Source organism: Triturus cristatus, chromosome 3_1, assembly GCF_964204655.1.
Source record: "Triturus cristatus chromosome 3_1, aTriCri1.1, whole genome shotgun sequence".
Taxonomy (NCBI): domain Eukaryota; kingdom Metazoa; phylum Chordata; class Amphibia; order Caudata; family Salamandridae; genus Triturus; species Triturus cristatus.
This window is the reverse complement of record NC_140583.1, coordinates 247,819,627-247,839,524: the sequence shown is the minus strand read 5'-3', so window position 1 is coordinate 247,839,524 and position 19,898 is coordinate 247,819,627. Positions and strand designations below refer to the sequence as shown.

The window sequence follows — 19,898 nt, the reverse complement described above, 5'->3', positions numbered from 1 at the left end:
GGGCTTACATGCCGCCCCCTCTCTTTCCTGGCTTTTCATTGGTTCCTGTGTGTGTCACTCACATTATTCCATTTCTTTTGGCTATAGCATATTTTCCTGCTTTTACCAATGTTTGTTCCTCGCCTGCTTCTCTTATCAGTGTCCTGTAGCCGAAATACTGTTAACATCCGCTTTAGTGAAACTATTTTTTTAATAAAGTTTTGCCTCTTTTTGTTTTTTTGTCTTTCAGAAGATGTATATAGCGCAACGAATCACCTGGAGAGATTAAGTGATTTGCCCAAGATCATAGGCTGTTGCGCTGCCGAACCTCGAACTGGGATCCCTTGCTTTTGAGTCAGCAGCTCTGGCCGCTGCACCAAATCCTCTCTACTCCCTTGTTACTTGTCAGGGAGCTTTTTCCTTCAGACGATGATTGATAACAACAGCTTTTTATCCTTCACATAGGTGGAACTGATTCATTACCAATGATTGTTCTGTAAGGGAGTGTCACAAGATAACCTAGCCTCTCATTTGTGGATGTGGGAGAGATATGATATCATCAGTTCTTTCATCCCTTCTGACTTCACAATTATCCCCCAGACATTCTAAACACCCCAGTGTCTGATGATAATCATGCACATGAAGTGCTTAGGGAGAGAACCTAGGACTGCAGGCCCATGTGAACCATTTATATTTTGAAATGTGAATTGGTCTTGGGTGGGTTTGGAGGATCCCTTGATAGGTTCTGGAACACCGAGCCCATCTATGGGAACCGAAAATTAGCTTTCATGACATATATAGATCATTTTAGTGCTTTTCACAATGCAGTGCTGCTCTTAACGCTGCACGAGGCTTACTGTTACACCTAACTTATGCTGAATTGCCATATTGTTAATACCAGGAATCAGCAATTATCACTGTGGTCTAAGGTGTATCTATTCCGTGTTTGTATGTGAAGGAATCTTGCTGCGGTCTTTCCAGTGCTTTAATTGATGGATTAGGCTGAGAAGGGCTGTGTTAGTGGGTGTATGTGTGTGTAGTTTGTTTCAACTGTTACTGTACCCTTTCTGTGTGTAAGGGAAGCTTGCAGTGTTCACGCACATGCTGCACCTGGTCTGTGTGGCAGAAAAGGTGACCAGAAGTTAGAAGTTTTCAAATCTGTACACAAGATTAGAACCACTTTGTTCCTCTACCATATACAGTCCTTACATTTTTAGGGTGTTTCACATTCTTGAAGGGGGGAACTATACTTGTCTCATTAATAAAAATAAAAAAATTGGCTTCGCTACCTTGGCATGGAGACATAAATATCTGACCTCTCTCCTAGAGATGATGCTTATTTCCCTGAGACAGACAATACTGGATGTATCTCTATGTCTTCATTAGTTCCCATTCTCTGTTTTACATTTTTGCTTTGTTTGGGATGCTGTCTGGAGTGCTTTTTCTTGCTTCTATACTCCTCTTGATGCTTCATTTTCAAACAGTCATGCCACACCGACTGACATCCAGCAGACCTGCCTGTTATTCTACGGAGTATCTACCGTGGTACAAAAGCCCTGGAACTCTTACAGCTGTCCTATCAAGCTTAGATCTGTTCACCAAACCCACGTCCTGCCTTACACTACTCCTTTGGTCTGTGTCTTGGGTTGCAATTTTCTGCACTTTAGGTTGCCTCATCTGTTTCCTCTTCCTACCCTCTACCAGTTTCTTTCACGGATCATACATACTTTATGGTAAGGGGTGCAGAAGCAAACCAGTCTATAGAAAATAGGCCAAAACCCTTCTATTGAATACAATGAGTTAGTGATTTGTTTTAAATCGATGGAGGCTAAGCATGTTGGGGTAAATTAAATTCCCCATCTTTCCTAATTATTCATACCGCTTTTATGAGAAGTTTGGGAGATGCATCTGTTAAAATTCTGAGGGTTTGTGTGGAGGGTGGAGACAAGCTTTGGTGCCTACAGTTCTCAGCAAGAGGGCCAGTGGTGTTGACTGGTACCCACTTCATGGACGAGGGATGTCCAGAGGAATACTCCTGAGCCTACTCTATCCTGTGAATGTTGAGCTATTTTCTCAGGTCTCAGGATAGAATATGAACGTGGCGTTAGGATAGTAACAAATAGAGTGACAGTATCCATGGTTAGGCTTCGCATGTAAGGAGATTCCCACATATTCTCCTTTGTTGTGAGACCTAGTGAGCCCACATGTTGCTGTAAATTCCTCTATTCCCTGTTGTTATCAGCTGTAAGGCTAGCTTGGTTCATTCAAGATTGGTGTTTTGTATCTGTGTTCTGTTTAGTATTAACTTTTGTGATACTCTATCATACAGAAATTGGTGAGTTTGTTAGTTTTGTTGAACAGTGCTTCTAAGGTCTGTATAGATTATGAACTTGGGCCCAAGGCAGTTTGACTCACACAAAGTGCTTCTTCAATCACTGGTGAGTTTAGGCACACAGTAAGTCGTCATGCATGCATTCAGTCATTCATCCTTGCAATCATGCATCTTTTCAACCACTCGCTGACTCAATCATGCATTCACCCACTGAGTTCAGTAGCCAGAAAATTAAAGCATTCCCCACATTGAACCGTACCTCAGAACGGTCACAGTTGCAGTAGCCTGATTTGGATCCAATAGAAGTGATGCTGATATCCAAACTTCACTGGACTCATTACTAATCATGCAAAGGATTAGTAGGCTGGTCATAAGTTGAATGGGAGAAGGGGAATGGGACAAAAGAGAGAGAAACATAGGGCCTAATCTATAGTTTGACGGATGGGATACTCCATCACAAAGACGGAGACTGTCCTGCATGATGTATTACAAGTGCTTTTAAGCCTGTGGCTCTTGTAATTCGGTGGTTGGGATATCTGACGCATTATGATGGACTATCCTGTCCTTCAAATTCTAAATATGGCTCAGACATACCGGATATCTTCACCTTGTCTAAATTCGTTCTGGTCTCAGACTGCACTGTGTCGGCATGGATATCTACAAGAGAATACTCTTAGAGAGTATAACAATGATAACAGTTCACTGATTCTACTATATCACGCAGTTATGCTGGTAATCCCAGCATAACCCACTCTTTGAGGTTGCTGACAATGATGTGATTTCTTACAACAGAAAAAAGGAATTATCCTTTGAAACACTATACAGAATAATCCAAACTATAATATATTGTCTGCTTTATAACCACCTTAAACAAATTACGAATTAAACCTGTGAGTTGAATAATCCTACATTCTATAGCCCATTATATGAAAGAATATTACGTATGCATTATTATTATTGGTTGGTCTCCTAATGATCAGATGCAGTCACTTCTCCACCACTAGTGCCTTACTACCAAATAAACCTGCACAAGAGCCCACAGGCCTTAGATTGGTTGCAGTACTGAGTTCGTAGGACTCAACAAGATGACTCCAGTACAAAGTTCAACACAAAACCAAGTAACTCCAGTATAGAGTTCACATCATAAAACCAGATAATACAAGACTAGATGATGGCAGTACAGACTTCATTGCACAAAACCAGGTGATTCCAGTATCGATATTTTAGCACAAAACCATTATTATTATTTTTTTAACTTCCATTTTGTGCATTTTACATCATAAATGTTTTGTGAATTTTTAGTGAAATATGTTTCATATTGTTCTGTAGGGACACATTAAAAAAAAAATATAAAGTACTCACAAAATACTGGGTCTGACCTACTGCATGGTATTTGACGGCTTTGTTCCTTTGTCCTTGGGGGCTTTGCTTATTTCTTCCTTTTCCCCTCAAATTTTTGCTGTTCATATCTCCTTACGTTTACTTTGCTTCCTTTCTGTATCCCCTTGCTTTTTCCATTTGCTTCACTTTCCCTGCCAATTCTTTTTTTTTCTGTCCCTTGTATTTAGCTCCTTTGTCAGGCCTCAGCTCAACCTCTTAGTTCTGTCCCAACTTTACTGTGAAATGTTATTTGTGTTAGGCCTGCAGACAGGAGGGGCCACTACAACGCTAATTAGGCTTCTGGTGTTACCCAGTCTGCTGGGCTATTGGGTCCAGTGGCGATTCCATTGCAGTTGCTTAAGTGGGGCGTTCACAACCCCCTCAAAAAGTACATAAAAGATATTTTAAAAATTCAAAGTAGCTGTTACTCTTTTCCCCGCATTTCACTAATTTATCAGTCTGCCTCTTTATAGCCCATAATACTTACTCCTTCATTGCATCCCGGTTTTCCCCACTAGCAAAGTTCAGTATTAAAATTCTCCCTTCTCTGCTCCTTCTGGTTGTTTTGACTTTTGGTTTGATTGTTTTTAAGGTTTCTTTTGTTTGGGCTTCATGCTTCTTAGCTACCATTTTGGCTCCTATATTTTAATGTATTCTCTTTTTTTTCTTCTCTTGATTGACCGTAGCGCATACATTTGTTTCCATTAGGTTTGGTACCTTTTCAGCGTTACACCTTTGTGTATTTTGTATTTTGCTTATTTGAGTTTTTATTTTTTATATTTTTATTCTGATACATTATTAAAACAGTTAGAAAAAGATACATATCTTTTTTTTTATATATTCATCCATCTGTCAGAGGCTTTGCTATTAGTAAAAAGATTATCCAACTTGAACTGAGAAAGATTATTGATATGGGCTATAGTTATGTTTCGGAAGGAATCTCACCCTGAGCATAAATAGTTGATATGATCTACTAGAATGAAAATAGATAACCTAAAGCACAAACTCATCTATCACCGTGACATCACCAACACTACACTGGATAACAACTCTCTTCTAAAGAATGTCAGCTCATTTCTGAAGAAGCATGTGAACACTCACACTTCAACTCATACATGCACTTGCAAGATAAAACTCTCTGCTCATTAGAGCTCCAGTGACCACCCAAACCTTTCAATTTGCAGACAGGTAAGAATATTGACGAAAATCAGAACCCCTGATGACGTTACACTATGAAAGTCCCTTCAGGCAACTCATCACATCTGCCAAATATGAAACCAACTCAATCAGTGAAGTAGCCATCAAAAGCAATCGGGCGATTTAACAAATTTCTACCTGATCCTCCTATCCCATACTAAACATACAAGTCTAATGCCATCCACCGCTTTATCAGAGAAAAATTTGAAAGATCTGACAGAACATCAGCAAAATTAACCCTAAACGCAACATTCCAAATGAGTCACCCTTCAAGCCTCTCTCTTGCAGACCTCACCTCCTTCAAGCCATCTCCTATGAAGATTATGGCTCCTCTCAGGACAAGCCTTCACAACCTTACCCAACACTGATAATGCATCCTTCACATAAGGCAGCTTCAGAAAAGCTTTATAGTAGGTCAGATGGTCCCACTTATGAAGAAATCCACAATAGACCCTGATGCTACTGGCCTATCAGTCACATACCCTTCATCCGCAAGACGATGGAAAAAATAATTCCACAAATCACACCAAGGTCATATTAATGCCAATAACCTCCCGCAAGTCTGCCAGTCCAGCTTCAGATCAGGCCGCAGCATTGAGACAAATACCATTGCAAATCCTGAATGATGCCCTCCTGACTACAGATATAGATTACAACTGCCTCCTGATACTGATGGACTTATTGATTGCCTTTTGACACCGTTGAGCGTCCCATGCTCATCCACACCTTGAAGTGTCCATGAAGAGGATTCACTGGCAAATTGCTTTACTCTTTCTTCTCCTACCACTCTAACTGACAGCAGTTAAATCACACCGGCTTCTCCAGGTCCCAGACAGCCCCCATCAACCGCAGAGTCCTTCAAGGACCAATCTTGTCCCTTTCATACACATTCTACATAAATGTCTCCTCTGCTGTAGACCACCCAACACCTCAAGCCCTACCTGCGCCTCATTCAGACTTTTTTTTTAAATTTCTTTTTATTTGCATTTTAACAACAGTACAAACACAATACACTGCAGAATGTATAGAATCCAGTATAGACGAGACAGTCACCTCCATATACAACGATGTCCATAATGCCAATAGGTATCCACACAATAGTGCCAGAGCGAGACACAAGAGCAGAATCTCCCCTCGTCTCAGCCCCCAATACACCCCCAACATCTCCCACATCTTCAGCGTCAGCCGCTGCAACCCCTCAGCAATCTCGGCATCTGTCTCCCCCCGGTCATCCGGCTCGAGGGTCAGCGCCCTACAACGGATCGAGCGGTGTTTGAAGCAACCACTGTGAGAAAGGGCCCCATATGTCCCGCGGGCGCGTGCGTGGTGGCAGGAGCTCCCAGAAGAGGGTGAGCTGCGTCTGGCAGTATACAGCACTCTTAAGCCACTCCCTGATAGTAGGCGTTGTGGTAGCCCCCCAGTGTATCGCAACCTGGCGCTTAGCAAGTAGGAGGAGCATGGCCGGCAGTCGGCGATGTTTAGGCTTGACCATATGTAGGATCCCCAGCAGTGCAGTCTGAGGGGTACAAGGAATCGGAAGCACCGTAATGAGACACACCAGCCGCAGCACCCCTTCCCAAAAGGGGGCGATCATGGGACACTCCCACGCCATATGCAAGAAGTCAGCGCCACGCGCAGTGCATTTCCAACAATTGTCCGTGTCTCGTAAGCCAATACGATGAAGTCTGCGTGGGGTGCGATATATCATATGTATGTACTTGAAATGGATAAGCCGGAGTCTGTAGTTAGGGGATAATGTCTCAAGCATTCTGCAGCATAGGTCCCAGTGGGCATCGAGAATTTCAGTTCCCAACGCAGCGCTCCACAGATCGCGCGCCGCCGGGGTCACCACCGGATGATCGCTTTGCATGCGGCTATATAGACGAGAAATCAGCTTGCGCCCCGATTCCACCTTCAGGACATTTTCCAGAGCCATCAGACTGGGCGGCGGCTCCGGGAATGTCGGGAACAGTGCTCTACATGTGTGGCGAAGCTGGTGATGAAGCAGGGCGTCTAGCGCCGTCGGGGCCTCCGCAGCGCACATCTGCGGTAACGTGATGAAGACACCATCAGGAAAGACGTCTCCCGCCGTATGGAGACCCCGAGACGCTGCGCGTTCTCCCGTTTTCATGCTCTGTAGCGGGGGCCACATGGGGTTCCCGCGCAGAGGGATTGCCGACGTATAGAGAAGAGCTAACTTGGCCCGGCGGCGCAGTCCGTCCCAGGCCCACTGAAGCGCACGCACCGTATCGATTTCGTTTCGCCTGCTCTTGTGTGGTGCATATAGGGCAGTGCAGAGCGGGAGCGGGCCAACCATGTCCGCCTCTATCGCCACATGTGGCTGATACGGCGTGGGGTGTACCCAATAGTGCAGGAATTGCGCCTGCGCACAATACGCATATAGCGCGAAGTCTGGCGCCGCCATACCTCCCTGTCTTTGTGGGAGGGTGAGCGTCTCCCATGCTACCCTCGGCTGTCTACCCCCCCACACCAGTTCGATCATGAGCGATCGTATCTTGTTCAAGAAGTGTTTAGGCAAGGGGAGGGGGATATTAACAAAGAGGTAGAGGAGCTTGGGCAGTATGACCATTTTGGTCACAGCTATCTTACCCGACAGGGGCAGGTGTTTCCATCGGCCTACCCTTTCCTCTATCCACTGCACAGCCCTCCCGTAGTTCTCCGTCCACAGTTCCTGCATGTCCGTGCTAACCCATACGCCCAGGTAACGCACCGGCCCGTCCGCCCACTTCAGCGGGCAATCCGGCGTGAAGCGGGATGTCGCCTCCGTTAAGGGCAGGAGGACCGACTTCTCCCAATTAATAGTCACCCCTGAAAGCAGACCATACCTCATCAGTTCACTCGTCATTGGGGAGAGGTTAACCTGCGGGTCAGTCACATAAAGGGTGATGTCATCCGCGTACAGTGAAATGGTCAGCGCACGGGATGAAAATCCAATTCCCCTGTTCGCATGATGTTGCCTGATCCGGGCTGCCAAGGGCTCGGTTGCAATCGCGAATAGTAGGGGCGACAGAGGGCAACCCTGTCTCGTGCCCCTACCGATGCCAAAGGGCTCGGAGACCAGCCCGTTCACCCTCACACGGGCAGTGATGTTGGTATAGAGCAGGCGAATATATCGGATGAACGCGACGCTTACTCCCATTCGCTGCAGCAGGGTGAACAGAAACGCCCATTCCAGGGAATCGAACGCTTTCGTGGCGTCCAATAGTACCACTGCGGCCTTGACATGAGGAGCCAAGTAGTGTAACACTCCGAACAGGGTCCGTAAGTTGTGGGTCGTGGAACGGCCCGGCACGAACCCCGATTGATCTGGGCGGATCATTAGTGGCATCACCGGTTGTAATCGCAAAGCGAGCATTTTCGCAAATATCTTTGCGTCTGTATTTATAAGGGACAACGGCCGATAAGAGTCACAGCTCTGGGCGGCCTTCTCGGGTTTTAAGAGGGCAATAATGAGGGCCTCTCTCATGGACGCGGGGAGTATCCCAGACTCAGCCGCCTCATCGTATACAGCCAGCAGCCGGGGGGCGAGGATGTCAGCGTATTCCTTGTAGAACTGTGCCGGAAGACCGTCCGGTCCAGGCGCCTTGCCAGGGGCCAAGGACCCCAACGCCTCCTTCACATCGTCAATGTCAAAGGGGCGATCGAAATAACCTTGTTGATGCGCATTAAACCAGATCAACTGAACCGTGTCTAAGTAATCAGCAACGTCTGCCGCGTCAGTCCCACCCCTGGAGCGGTATAACTTTTTATAGAAGGACCTGAACGTATCCAGTATCTCTGGAGGGGAGTGCACGGTGTCGCCCTGCGCCGTTTCTATAGAAGGAATGTAAGAGGAACCTCTTTGCGAGCGCAGCAGCCGGGCCAATGTTCCACCCGGGCGATCCCCTTCGCCATATCTGCGCGCCGTTGCGTGTCTGTGTAGAAATTTAAGCTCCCTGTCCGCCTCCGCCTGGTATTCCGTTAGGGCGGCGCGTGTTTCCGCTAAAGTGGCCGCTGAGGGGTGCGAGCTATATTGTACTTCTAGATTATGTAAGCGGTCCTCCAGTCTCTGGAGTGTATTTCTAATGGACTTCAGCACTTTAGCCTGTCCCGCAATGCAATGGCCCCGGATTACCACCTTGAACGCGTCCCATAGGGTGCCAACCGACGCCACTGAGTTTGTGTTGAGTTCAAAGTAATCAAGTATATGTTGGTGTACCTCCTCGCGGAATACCGGATCTAGCAGGGCCTGCGCAGGTAGCTGCCACGTGAATGGGGCGATGTATGGTTTGGGGACCCGTAGCACCAGTTCAACCGGACAGTGGTCCGATAGAGTACGCGCTCTGTGTTGCACGTCAGACGTCCAGGCTTGAATATGTGGAGTTGTTAGCCAAAAATCTAATCTAGACCACGCCTTTCTGTGTGGGGTGAAGCATGTGCCCTCACGCTCGCCGGGGTGCAGGATTCTCCACGAGTCCAACAAGTTATATTCTTCCATTAGACCTCGAAGAAGATTTGCTGTTTGCGGATGATGCGTGCGCGCCGCACCTTCCCTGTCATTTTCCAGCGAGAGTACGGCATTGAAGTCCCCTCCCCATATGTACTCCCCCGAGCCAAGGGATTGTGCCTTTAGCCAGACTGTCCGGAAAAAATCCGGGTCATCCGTGTTGGGACCGTAAGTGTTAATTAGGATTATCTGTTTATGGAACAATTTCCCCAGTATGATTAAATATCTGCCCTCCGAGTCGGCAGTTACTTTAAAGGTTTGCCATGGTAACCCTTTGCGTATTAAGGTGGCCACCCCACGAGAGTAACTGGAGCATCCAGACGTGTGTACCTCACCCCACCTAGCATGTCGCAATCGGTCTCCCGCTTTCTGTAACAGGTGGGTCTCTTGTAGAAGACATATGTCGATGTGGTGTCTGGCCAAGTGCGCATGCGTCAACCTAATCTTGCGATGGTCATTAAGACCACGTATGTTCCAAGTCAGACAGCGTAACTCGGTCAATGGAGCAGTGGATAATAGTCCCTATGCAGCAGTGTGCCAATGTGCGGGGCTAGGGGCAGGGCGAGCAGCCGGGTATCCAGTGTACCAGTCCCGACACTTAGCAAGAGAGCGTGGATGTGTAGAGGCAACACCGAGTCGTCCATCAAAAGTGTATGACATTTCTGCAGGTTAATAACAACAAACAAAACAGTCCCCCCCACCCAACCTCCCACTCCAACCCCCCAATTAGGTTGAGATGCCTTACCCCTCCCCAATTTAACCCATAAAGAAGTCAGTTTCACGGGAATCATCCCTTCGAGGGCGTGGGGTTACCTGCACACTCCCCCATCGGTGAACAATAGGGTGGCCGAACATTCCACCTACCAAAGCCCCAAGCAGATCATACACAACAGGCAACGACTTATGCATCACCCTCAGTATTAACGGTGTCACCCGTGGAATCTATGTCCAAACATGAGTCTGTGGGATCCCAGATGCAGCTAGTCTGTTCTACCGTCACCACCCACCACAGGCAGCAAGATATAAACATTCAAGTACGTTATGGGTACTCATCCGCAGATTGACCTGACGCCATGCTGCACAGTAGTATAACAGGGGTCACAGAAAAGTCCGGCAGTTCATTCCACGTCGCTCAGCTGGTCCACCGGGGAGGTCGCACGACTTGCGCGCTGTTCCCCAGTCGTTCGCTCCGCTCTCCTGGCAAATTTCAGCGCCTCCTTCGCCTCCGTGAAGATCAGCTGCTTCCCTTTGTGGTGAATTTTTAACTTGGCAGGGTACAACATGGCATATTTGGTCCCCACTTTTTGAAAGAGTTTTTTGGCAGGTATGAATTCGCGCCTCGCTGCCTGCACCGCCTGTGTGAAATCGGGATATAGGGAAATGGCCATGTTCTGGAAAGTGAGGGCTCCCTTTTCCCGGGATAGCCGTAGTATAGTGTCTCGGTCACGGTAATTGAGAACGCGAGCCAGGATCGGTCTCGGTGGTGCCCCAGGCACCGGGCGAGGACCAAGTGTTCGATGTGCACGCTCAATCAAGAACATTGCCGACAGTTCTGCCCCAAATAAATCGCGGAACATGCCTTCCACAAATTGCTCCATGTTGCCGATATTTGTGGACTCCGCAATTCCGAGAATGCGCACGTTGTTTCTGCGAGAGCGGGCTTCTAAATCCTCATTGCGCCCTCGTATTACATCCAAGACTTTGTCCATGTGCAGCAAACGTTCCCGGGTTTCCCCCAGGCCTTCCTCGCAGTCCGCAATACGCGTCTCAGCCGCCGTTAGCCGTTCCCCATGTTGATCGACTGTGCGCGACAGGCCCTCCATTCGCTGTGCCATTGTGTCAAGTTTGGAGTCAATTTCCCTCAAACAGCCCTTTAGTTCACGGAACATACCCTTTATGTCGTCTTCTTGTGAGGGCTCCATCTGTGTCTCAGGGACCACTGTCTGCGATGCCGGCCCCATTTCCACGTTACGGGCGGATTTTCTCTCGAACTGTAGCCGCGGCTGTTTATTGTCCGGCTTGCCCATGATCCCGCAGGGGAGATCAGCCAGGGGGATCCGATGTTGGGGGCGATCACAGGCAAACACACCTCGCAGTCAAGTGCCGCTTCCTCGGGAGGTCTCCCCTTGCAATTCCCAGGCCAGCGGCCGCGACGATCGGCCCACCGCGCCGACAGGGAAGGACTAGGCCAGCCCCACCTCACGGAGAGCGCGGTTCGGGGCCGCTGCGTGGACAGGCAGATACGTCGACTCAAGGTATTAGAGGGAGCGGCCCATCACCCTCGCCCAGCCCCACAGCCGGGTCGCCAAGCCTCCCTGTCCAGTGGCGTGCGCCAACTCCACTTGGGCGCAAGGTACAAGGAGAGTGCCGCCCTCAGTGGCACACCTATATCCGGCCGCGTCGCCACCAGGCCTGTCGCGAGTGTTCCTCCGGCAGCAGTAGGCAACAGCCCCAACCCCAAACAGGGCCGGGAGAGCGAAGAACAGGCGACCTCCTCCAGCAGCCAGGCCAGCGCCGATCACTCAGGCTCCCCGGAGCGCGGTCCACACCGCGGTGGCGGCGCCAGCCGCGGCAGCACTAGCAGGCGGCTCCGCAGCGCTCAGGACCTACCGGAGTCATCGTGGTGTCCTCGGGTCTCGAATTACTTCCAGGAGCGGTCCGCATGCAATCTCCCCAGGCTCCCGATGCGGCTCACCGGCCCCACGGGCCCCGATCTCAGCAGCGCCGCAGGTCCTCTCCGCCTGGTCTCCCCACGTGTCCGAGCGAGGGCCCAAGCCGGGGACTCGCGCTGCAGCGATAGCCGACCCTCGGCCCGCGGGGTTTCCGGCAGCACAGCGCAGGGCCAGCGCGGCTGCAATACTGCACCGATTTCCTCCGCGGAAACTGCCGCCAGGTCCCCAGGACGTCAACACCACGTTCCAACCGCTCTGGCTGCCCGGGCAATGAGGCAAACACGGATGGGTTGTCGGATGATGTGTTCGGCCGGCAGAGCCCCGTTAAACAGCGGCCATCTTGCGGCTCGGCTCGGCCACGCCCCCCGCGCCTCATTCAGACTTGGATGACCGGCCCCTATATGAAACTTACCTTCACCAAAACCGAAGTCCTTCTATTTGCCATCAACAAGAAGCAGCAACTGGTCCAAATTTGACATGATGATATGAACCTGGACGAATTTAAAGCCCTTCTTTTAAACAACTTCAAGCTACTTGGATTCACCCATTGACACCAAAGTAACCCTCAAAGAACAAAGTACCAAGAAAAACAAGATTGCTTTGAATCAGCTGTTTCTACTAGAGAAAGTGTCAATTTTCCTAAAAGAAAGCGATTTAATAACTGGATAGTGGCAATACGCTATTCAGTGGCCTCTTAGAATCCACCTCTGAAGGGTATCCTACACACCGGCCAGAATGAGGGCCGGAATAAGTATAGCAACATTACCTCATCACCTCCATCATAATAGAACCACAGTGGCTCAGTTATAAAACTTGCTAACAAAAAAATCAAACATTACAAATTTGAAAATATTAAACTATTAAAAATTAATATAAACTTTAAAAATAACACTACCCATACACACTCTAAAACACCCCACAAGCCGCGGAATATTTAATAAAATATTTCCCTTATGAACAAATAAGCACATGGTCTTATATTTTCTAATTATTTAAAGGAAACATTTATTTCCCATTAAAATTTACATTATAAATGCATTAATCAATGAACTTCAATCTATAAATATATTTTATTTAAAACACTATCCATCTAATGTATCCCACAACCTGAAGTTTTCATGTATTAATTAAAAAGTAACTAAACAAGTAACTAAACATGTAAAGAAACACCTACATTTATAGTTAATATATAATTTTAAATATATACTACCCACCCAACGTGCTAATAGACCCTTTTAGAAAATATCTTTTTTTTCCTGTTCACCCGCAGTTTATTGGATTGATGCTGCCAGGTTTTTTTGACTTTGTGAAATGGGAACCTGCTAACCAGCCCTCAGTGCCGGTGCTCTGACACCTAAAAACATGCTGAATTGACTAAAATCAATGATTGTCATATTTAACTATTGGTCCCTGGTATATGATATGAAGTGTAGCTGGGGCTAAGAAGTTAAATGTCATGAGTAGACTGCAGCACTTATTTTGCTCCCACTATAGTGGCTGTGTGAAATATGACCTCAGGCCTGCCCCTGTAGCCTGGCTGTGCAGTTTTTAAACTGCCATTTTGACCTGTCAAAATAAACCTTTTGACAGGCTTAACCCTTCCTTTTTAATACTTATAAGTCACCCGATTGGTAGGCCTTAAATGTCCACAGCACAGTGTGCATGGTATTTAAAAGAAGGGCATGTTTGGTTACTGTTTTACATTCTCTGTCAGTGAAAAACCTCCAAAGTCGTTTTTATGTACTATGGCAAGGCTGGCTCTCCTGTAGAATACTGGTTTACATTATTACATTTAATAAAGGCTAAATTCAGTAGCTAGCAAAATGGCTCAAGTACTCATTGACATAATCATTTAAAATCGAATTCCATGGTAAAGTGGATCTTTTTTATTATTATTAAGGAACAGACACTTTTAGGAAGTTATCTGTCTCAAAACCAAAAGACTTTCCTGCAAGTGTCCAGTTGTTATCTGAACCCTGATGGCTCCCATGGAGTGAGATGTGGGTTGATCCCAGCCAGTGGCCAAAAGGCTTAGGGTGTGTGGAGGTGTCTTTTTTACTTGGGCAGGATGGCCTGGGGGCTGTGCCCAGCCCCTTTCTGAGCTTCAAAGTGTGTCTACCCTGTGACTGTCAAATGAAGCTCACACCGAGGCCTACCTCTCTTTTGTTTTCCTAGTGAGCCTGGCTCCAACACCAGTGGGAGGGGGAGAGGCCACAGGCCTGGTTTAGAATGACCTGAGGGAGGGTATGCCCATTTCCATAGCCATACTTTTGGGTGGGTACAGGGAACTCTGCACAAGGGGAAAAAGGCTCTGCCATGTTAGTTTTGGTAGAGGTGCAGTGTGGTATAGTTTGCTGCCAGGCCAACAGGAACTGCTGCATTAGTTGGTATGGTTGGCCCTGGGAACCTTTTCCCTATTGGTTAGGGAGGGGGCAGAAGTCACCACCCACAGGCTAGTGCAAGGCATAAATGTGCCCCCCCGCAAGTACCTTTTTTAGAACACTGTTGGACCTGGGGAAGACAGAAGGAGGACTGCCCCTGCTATATGACCTGTGAGGACAACCCTAATAGCTGTACCTGCTCAAATGTGTACCCAGGACTAAAGAAATGATTCCAAGAGTCAGTTGGCTGACCTGTTAAGCTACAGGGACACAAAAGCTGCAAAAAGCCCACTTTCCTGGAAAAGCCAAGCTGGCTAGTCACCTCTGGACTGCTTTTGTTGAATTAAGTCCAGACCCAAAGTGCTTTGCCTGAGGTCCTGGTGCCCTTGGTTGGTGTCCCAGTGTACTAGTGCTGCCTAACCCTTAAACATGGGACTTAGAAACGTTTTCAAGATTTATGCCTGGATAACCAATAGAAGACTGGGACCAACCTGCCTAGTTGATGTGCTGAGGGTTCATCTTTGCTGGGCCTGACTTTCTGTAACTCCTGCTTTGTTCTCTACTTAATGTCAGAATCTGTCGGTGCTGAGAACGCTTCAACTCCATCCCGCAGCGTCCTCAACACCGCCATCAACAAGGACCCTATCGACGCCGAAGACCTTCAGGTCTCGGAAACCTGAACTTTTCCCGCCTGAGCTGACGACTGCAACAAGACACCCATCCTCCATCAATCCCCGCTTCGGCTTCTACCTGCTACTTTCAACACCACGACAAACCAAGTCGCTGTATCCGACCGGCGATCAACCTTAACATTTCAACTTTGCCCCGGCCTAGAATGAACAGTTGCCCAAGGTTGGCGCTCTGCGCTTTTTGGTGCTATTTTTATTAAAAATAAAATAATTCATCTTATTAGATGCTTTTCATTTTGTTCATTAGAAAATTATCTCTTTTTATAAATTGCAGTACTATTTGTTTTTTGACTCTGTAACTGTTTTGGTACTTCTAACTGCTTTACACATCTTACAATCCTGAGCTCGGGTATACATTATTGAAACCTTTACTAGACCTAACAAGGACAGTGTTGTTAGTACTTGTGGTGGACTACCATCCACCCCAAATAACAATTCACCTTCTCACAGACCCAACAACCCAAATTCTTTCTTTTATTTTTACAGTTCTATAATATTTCTTAAGATAGTAACAAATACATGTTTTTAAATATAAATAATGAAATAAAAATAGAATATAATGTAACAAAACTGATACTATTACTGTGGACATCATTTTAAAGTGGTAAACAGCAATATACTTACTTACCTTCGATATTTTTTTTCCACAATACATTAATACTTATTTTATTTTAAAAACGATAATATGGTCACGCGATTTTTGGGCGTCGATTTTTAGGTGGCTGACTCGACTGCCTCCCTTAAAGACTTTTAATGAATGTATCACGAGTAATCTGCACTATATAAGAGGGTGTGTATGTTATTGTGGCGCGATAGCATTTTCTGAGTCCGTTTTAGTTTGCACGTGGAATATGAAATTCTAATTTCATTTTTTCCTTTTAACATTTGCCTTTCTTCGTCGAAAGTTCATCGTGTTTTCACTTTCCTTTCTAAATACGCGCATGCCTTCATACCTCATGTCTGGTGAATATCGGCTCATGCTTACATACTTTCAAACTCTGAGCATGTGAATTTTGTTAACACAGTCCTCGCAGTAGAACATTTTCTATAACCAATTCTTCAATACTGTCAAATGCCCACTAATATGACATGCACATAGAACGTACTTGGAACTAGTAACAAATGCTGAACATTGCTGAAGGCTTTTTAGGGATAAAACCCTTTAACGCCATCCTGACGACGATAGCTTGGGAGTAAAGAGGACAAAGCCATATTCTCTTGCGTTACTTATGGATCTGTTGCCATTTTAACACACATTGATTAAAATTAGAGTTTTAGGTTATGTAAAATGCATTCTCCTTTTTATTTAAAAAAAAAAAAGCACATTTCACCAGCAATTAACAATGTTTGCCTTGCTTTGGAGCACAGGGCCCTTACTTAAGTAGTAGTGTCCTCTCTACCTCCTACCGTAATATTAAAGATATACAACCTTAATAAAGGGAGGAAAATGTTTGGGATGCTTCTAAACTCTGCATGCCATTTTTAAAATAATGGCTTCCTCAAGAACAATGTGATGTAAATATAAATTTGCAAGAATAGTGAAACAAAACAAGCTCATGGTAAATAAGGTCGAATTCTTTCCACCCTGTCTGAACAACATTTAAATATTTAGGGTTTTTTCTTCCTTCTGTGGATAAAATACCTTCTTCCCGTCCATTATCTGGGCATGTTAACACCAGCTGGGCCAACAGCGTAATTCTTTGGTGCCTGAAGCAGCAATGAACAGATGAAAGGTGCCAGCTTTTGCTTGCAAGTGCTGTGTTTCACACTAGGTGTACTTTAAAAAAATATTTTTCGTTTCCAGTTGTCTTAGGTCGAAATATTTCTTTTTTATAAATATCTGCAGTAATAAGCGAAAAAAAGCAGCTGCTGAGTCGTATAGTCACTGTAGCTTTTGAAATGATGGTATATTGTAATGATACATTGGAATGCTGCTTTGAAATGGTAACTCTGAGGAGGAACGGTACACCTTGTGTGAGGAGTCTTTCCGGGTCAGAACATCTTATTAAAGTCCCAGATTCCCGACTTTATAGAAAGCTGTTCTTTAAATGAGACAGCTTCTCAAAAAGAGTTGGTGTAGAGTTACATGACAATTACTTCCAGTGCATATTACATGTAATGAATCACGGTTTGTTCAATAATTGTTTTTTCTTTACCCCAGCCCAATCTCTTCCTTGAGCAGTAATTCTGATCTCAGTTTCATTTCTTTTGTAATAATGTTCTCTAATGTGTCTGTTATGCCTCGCAGATAGGTTTAGAATGTTAGCCTGCGTGGCAAGGTTTGATGGAGAATGTTCATGGTGTTGCTGGGTGATGGGGTCAGAAGATTCTATGTATTTTTGAATAGTGCGTAGACGTTTTTATGAAGGTGGATGTCTTCTGTCTCGTCTGTTGCCTCTGCTGTGTAGATTCAAGTAATAAACTACTTTAAGGATCCCCGGCTCCCAAGGTGATCACTACAATTTGATTGGCGACGATCTCCTGTCTACACGGCTGCTTCACGAATTCCACGCAAGAATTCCTCGTCAAGCCACGATCGTTCAGTTTGAACAGAGGTGGTTACTGCGAGCTTCAGCCTATCGAGACTTTACCCCAAAGGTACACCCTTACGTAGATAACAGCTTTAAGGTAAGGGTGTCTAAACATTTTTAAGCTGAATGCCAACCGTTTCGAAGTGGATTCGAACTTACCCCGATTTGCATAACTTCGTCTCACACTCCGGTCCCTGCTGCCGCGGTGTGTCTTCCCGAAGTGTGATATCTTTTCCGTGCGTTTTGGGGCATAATTTGTGTTTTCATGTCTGGCGCGCATGCGCGAAGAGAGTGCTGTGTCTCTTTCCACTGCGCATGTGTGAACCGGCAACGCATCTCATCCACGCTACTGTGACGTCCGTCTCCTTCTGCCGCTCAAGTTGCTAAGCAACAGTCATCGCACGACTGAATTGTTTCACACACGCTACGTTCCGATTGGTCTCCTTCTGCATTGCATGGTGCAAAGCAACTCAGTACCTTCGCATCAGTGGATTGCCTCTGTGATCCACACACATGCTGAATTTTCTTCTGTGATCCGCACACACGTTCTCCCCTGCTTCTTGTTTATGGCTCGCTCACATTCTTCACTTGTTTGTTTTTTTTGGCTCAAAGTCAGCAGATTCTTCCTGTGATCTGCACACAGACATTCTTTTTGGGAATTATTTTATCGAAGCAGATTCTTCCTGTGATGTGCACACAAATCCAGTCTTGGTGTTAATCTCGACAATTAAATTTGTAAAAAATTTTTTTTTGTTTTGTTCAAATTCGCCATATTGCCTTTATTGCTGATATTTTTGTTTCTTTTTGTGTAAAAAAAAATATATATATATATTCAAATGTGTGTGTCACAATCGTGTGCAAATTCTTTGCTCCTTCCTACCAATATGCAATCCGTCAGTCCACCTCCTGCTTTTTTGGAATCCGCTGGTGATCCACCAGTTAGGTGGGAACTATGGTTTGATGCCTTCCAAACCTATTTAGGTGCTATTGGAGCATCCAGATTAAGTGATGAACGTAAAAGGTTTTTACTTCTTCATTCTCTTTGTTTTGAAGGGACATCTATATTCAAACATCTTCCTGAAATCGCTCATGTTCCAGGAGAAGATATCGATTTGTTTCAAGATGCAGTGACTAAACTTACGTCAGGGTTTCACAAACAACCTAGCTTAATGGTTCTTCGACATAAGTTCTTCAAGAGGCAACAGAAAGACGGAGAAGATGTTGACACGTATGTTTCTGCATTAAGGAAGCTTGCCTCAGAATGTCAGTTTGAGACATTTTTAGAGCAACTGATCAGGGATCAATTTGTCTGTCATTGCAGTGACAAGCAGATACGGCAAAAACTTCTTTCTCTCTCAAATCAAGAATTGGAAGATAAACTTCCGGACTCAGTGAATTCTATTTCGTCCAGCTCAAGACTTAAGCGCAATGAATCTAAACCTGATGTCAGAGATAATGAGACTAAGAAAAATATTTCAAAGAAAAATGTTTATCTCTCACAAGACCCCAAACATATGTGCAAAAGATGTGGGAACAAACAACATCAGAAGGGAACTAGATGTCCAGGAACAAATGTTGTGTGTTGCTATTGCAAAAAAACAGGACATTTTGCCAAAGTGTGCTTTAAAAAAAGATTTAATGAGCAAAAAAGATCTGTTGCATGTGTGCTAGAGTCAGACTATGAATCAGATTCCGAAATAGTTGGTGTGGTTCTAGATAATCCAGATCATGTTTCACAAATTTCTGATGAAATGGACTGCGTAGATCCTATTGTTGAGATTTCGGTCGGGGACAAAGTATTAAATTTGCTGGTAGATTCTGGAGCTAGAATAACAATGTTAACCAAGGAACTTTTTGAGGAAACTTGGGGAGGTAGGAGTTTGTTACCTCCCGATCGCTCACCAGTATCCTACGAGGGTCGTAAGATAGAACTGTTGGGATATTTTGAGGATGATCTTGAATTCAATGGAAGGGTGATCAGGGGAAAAGTATATATGGCTGTTAAAGGATTGAATATCTTAGGATGGTATCACCAGGGCTTATTTGGGATGATCCTGATGGTTTCTGGTGCCCATCTATGGATGCTGGTGTCACGGAGATAGTTGATGTGTGCTCCATATGTAGTAACGCTGATAAAGGCTTGAAAGTAAAGACCCCACCACTATTGCCAGTAGACTGCCCGTCAGCTCCTTGGAGTAAGTTGGGTTTAGACATCATGAGTCCTATAGAA

General features: G+C 45.7%; 1 protein-coding gene across 19 annotated transcripts in view; it reads left to right on the top strand.

The window, feature by feature from the left end:
- Positions 1–18,358, top strand: part of LOC146860031 (uncharacterized) — a 171,895-nt gene extending 153,537 nt beyond the window's left edge. For 14 of the 19 annotated variants that reach the window (XR_014978770.1, XR_014978767.1, XR_014978766.1 and 11 more), the window contains one exon: positions 230–4,477. Coding sequence is in view for 5 of the 19 variants with exons in the window: in XM_085643794.1 (XP_085499920.1) it covers positions 230–268 (39 nt within the window). In the remaining 14 variants the exon portion in view is untranslated. Of the gene's footprint in view, positions 1–229; positions 4,478–15,021; positions 15,589–17,545 lie in introns of those variants that run through there. The other 5 variants (XM_085643791.1, XM_085643792.1, XM_085643790.1 and 2 more) reach the window with 2 other exon arrangements.
- Positions 18,359–19,898: the final 1,540 nt, after the last annotated feature.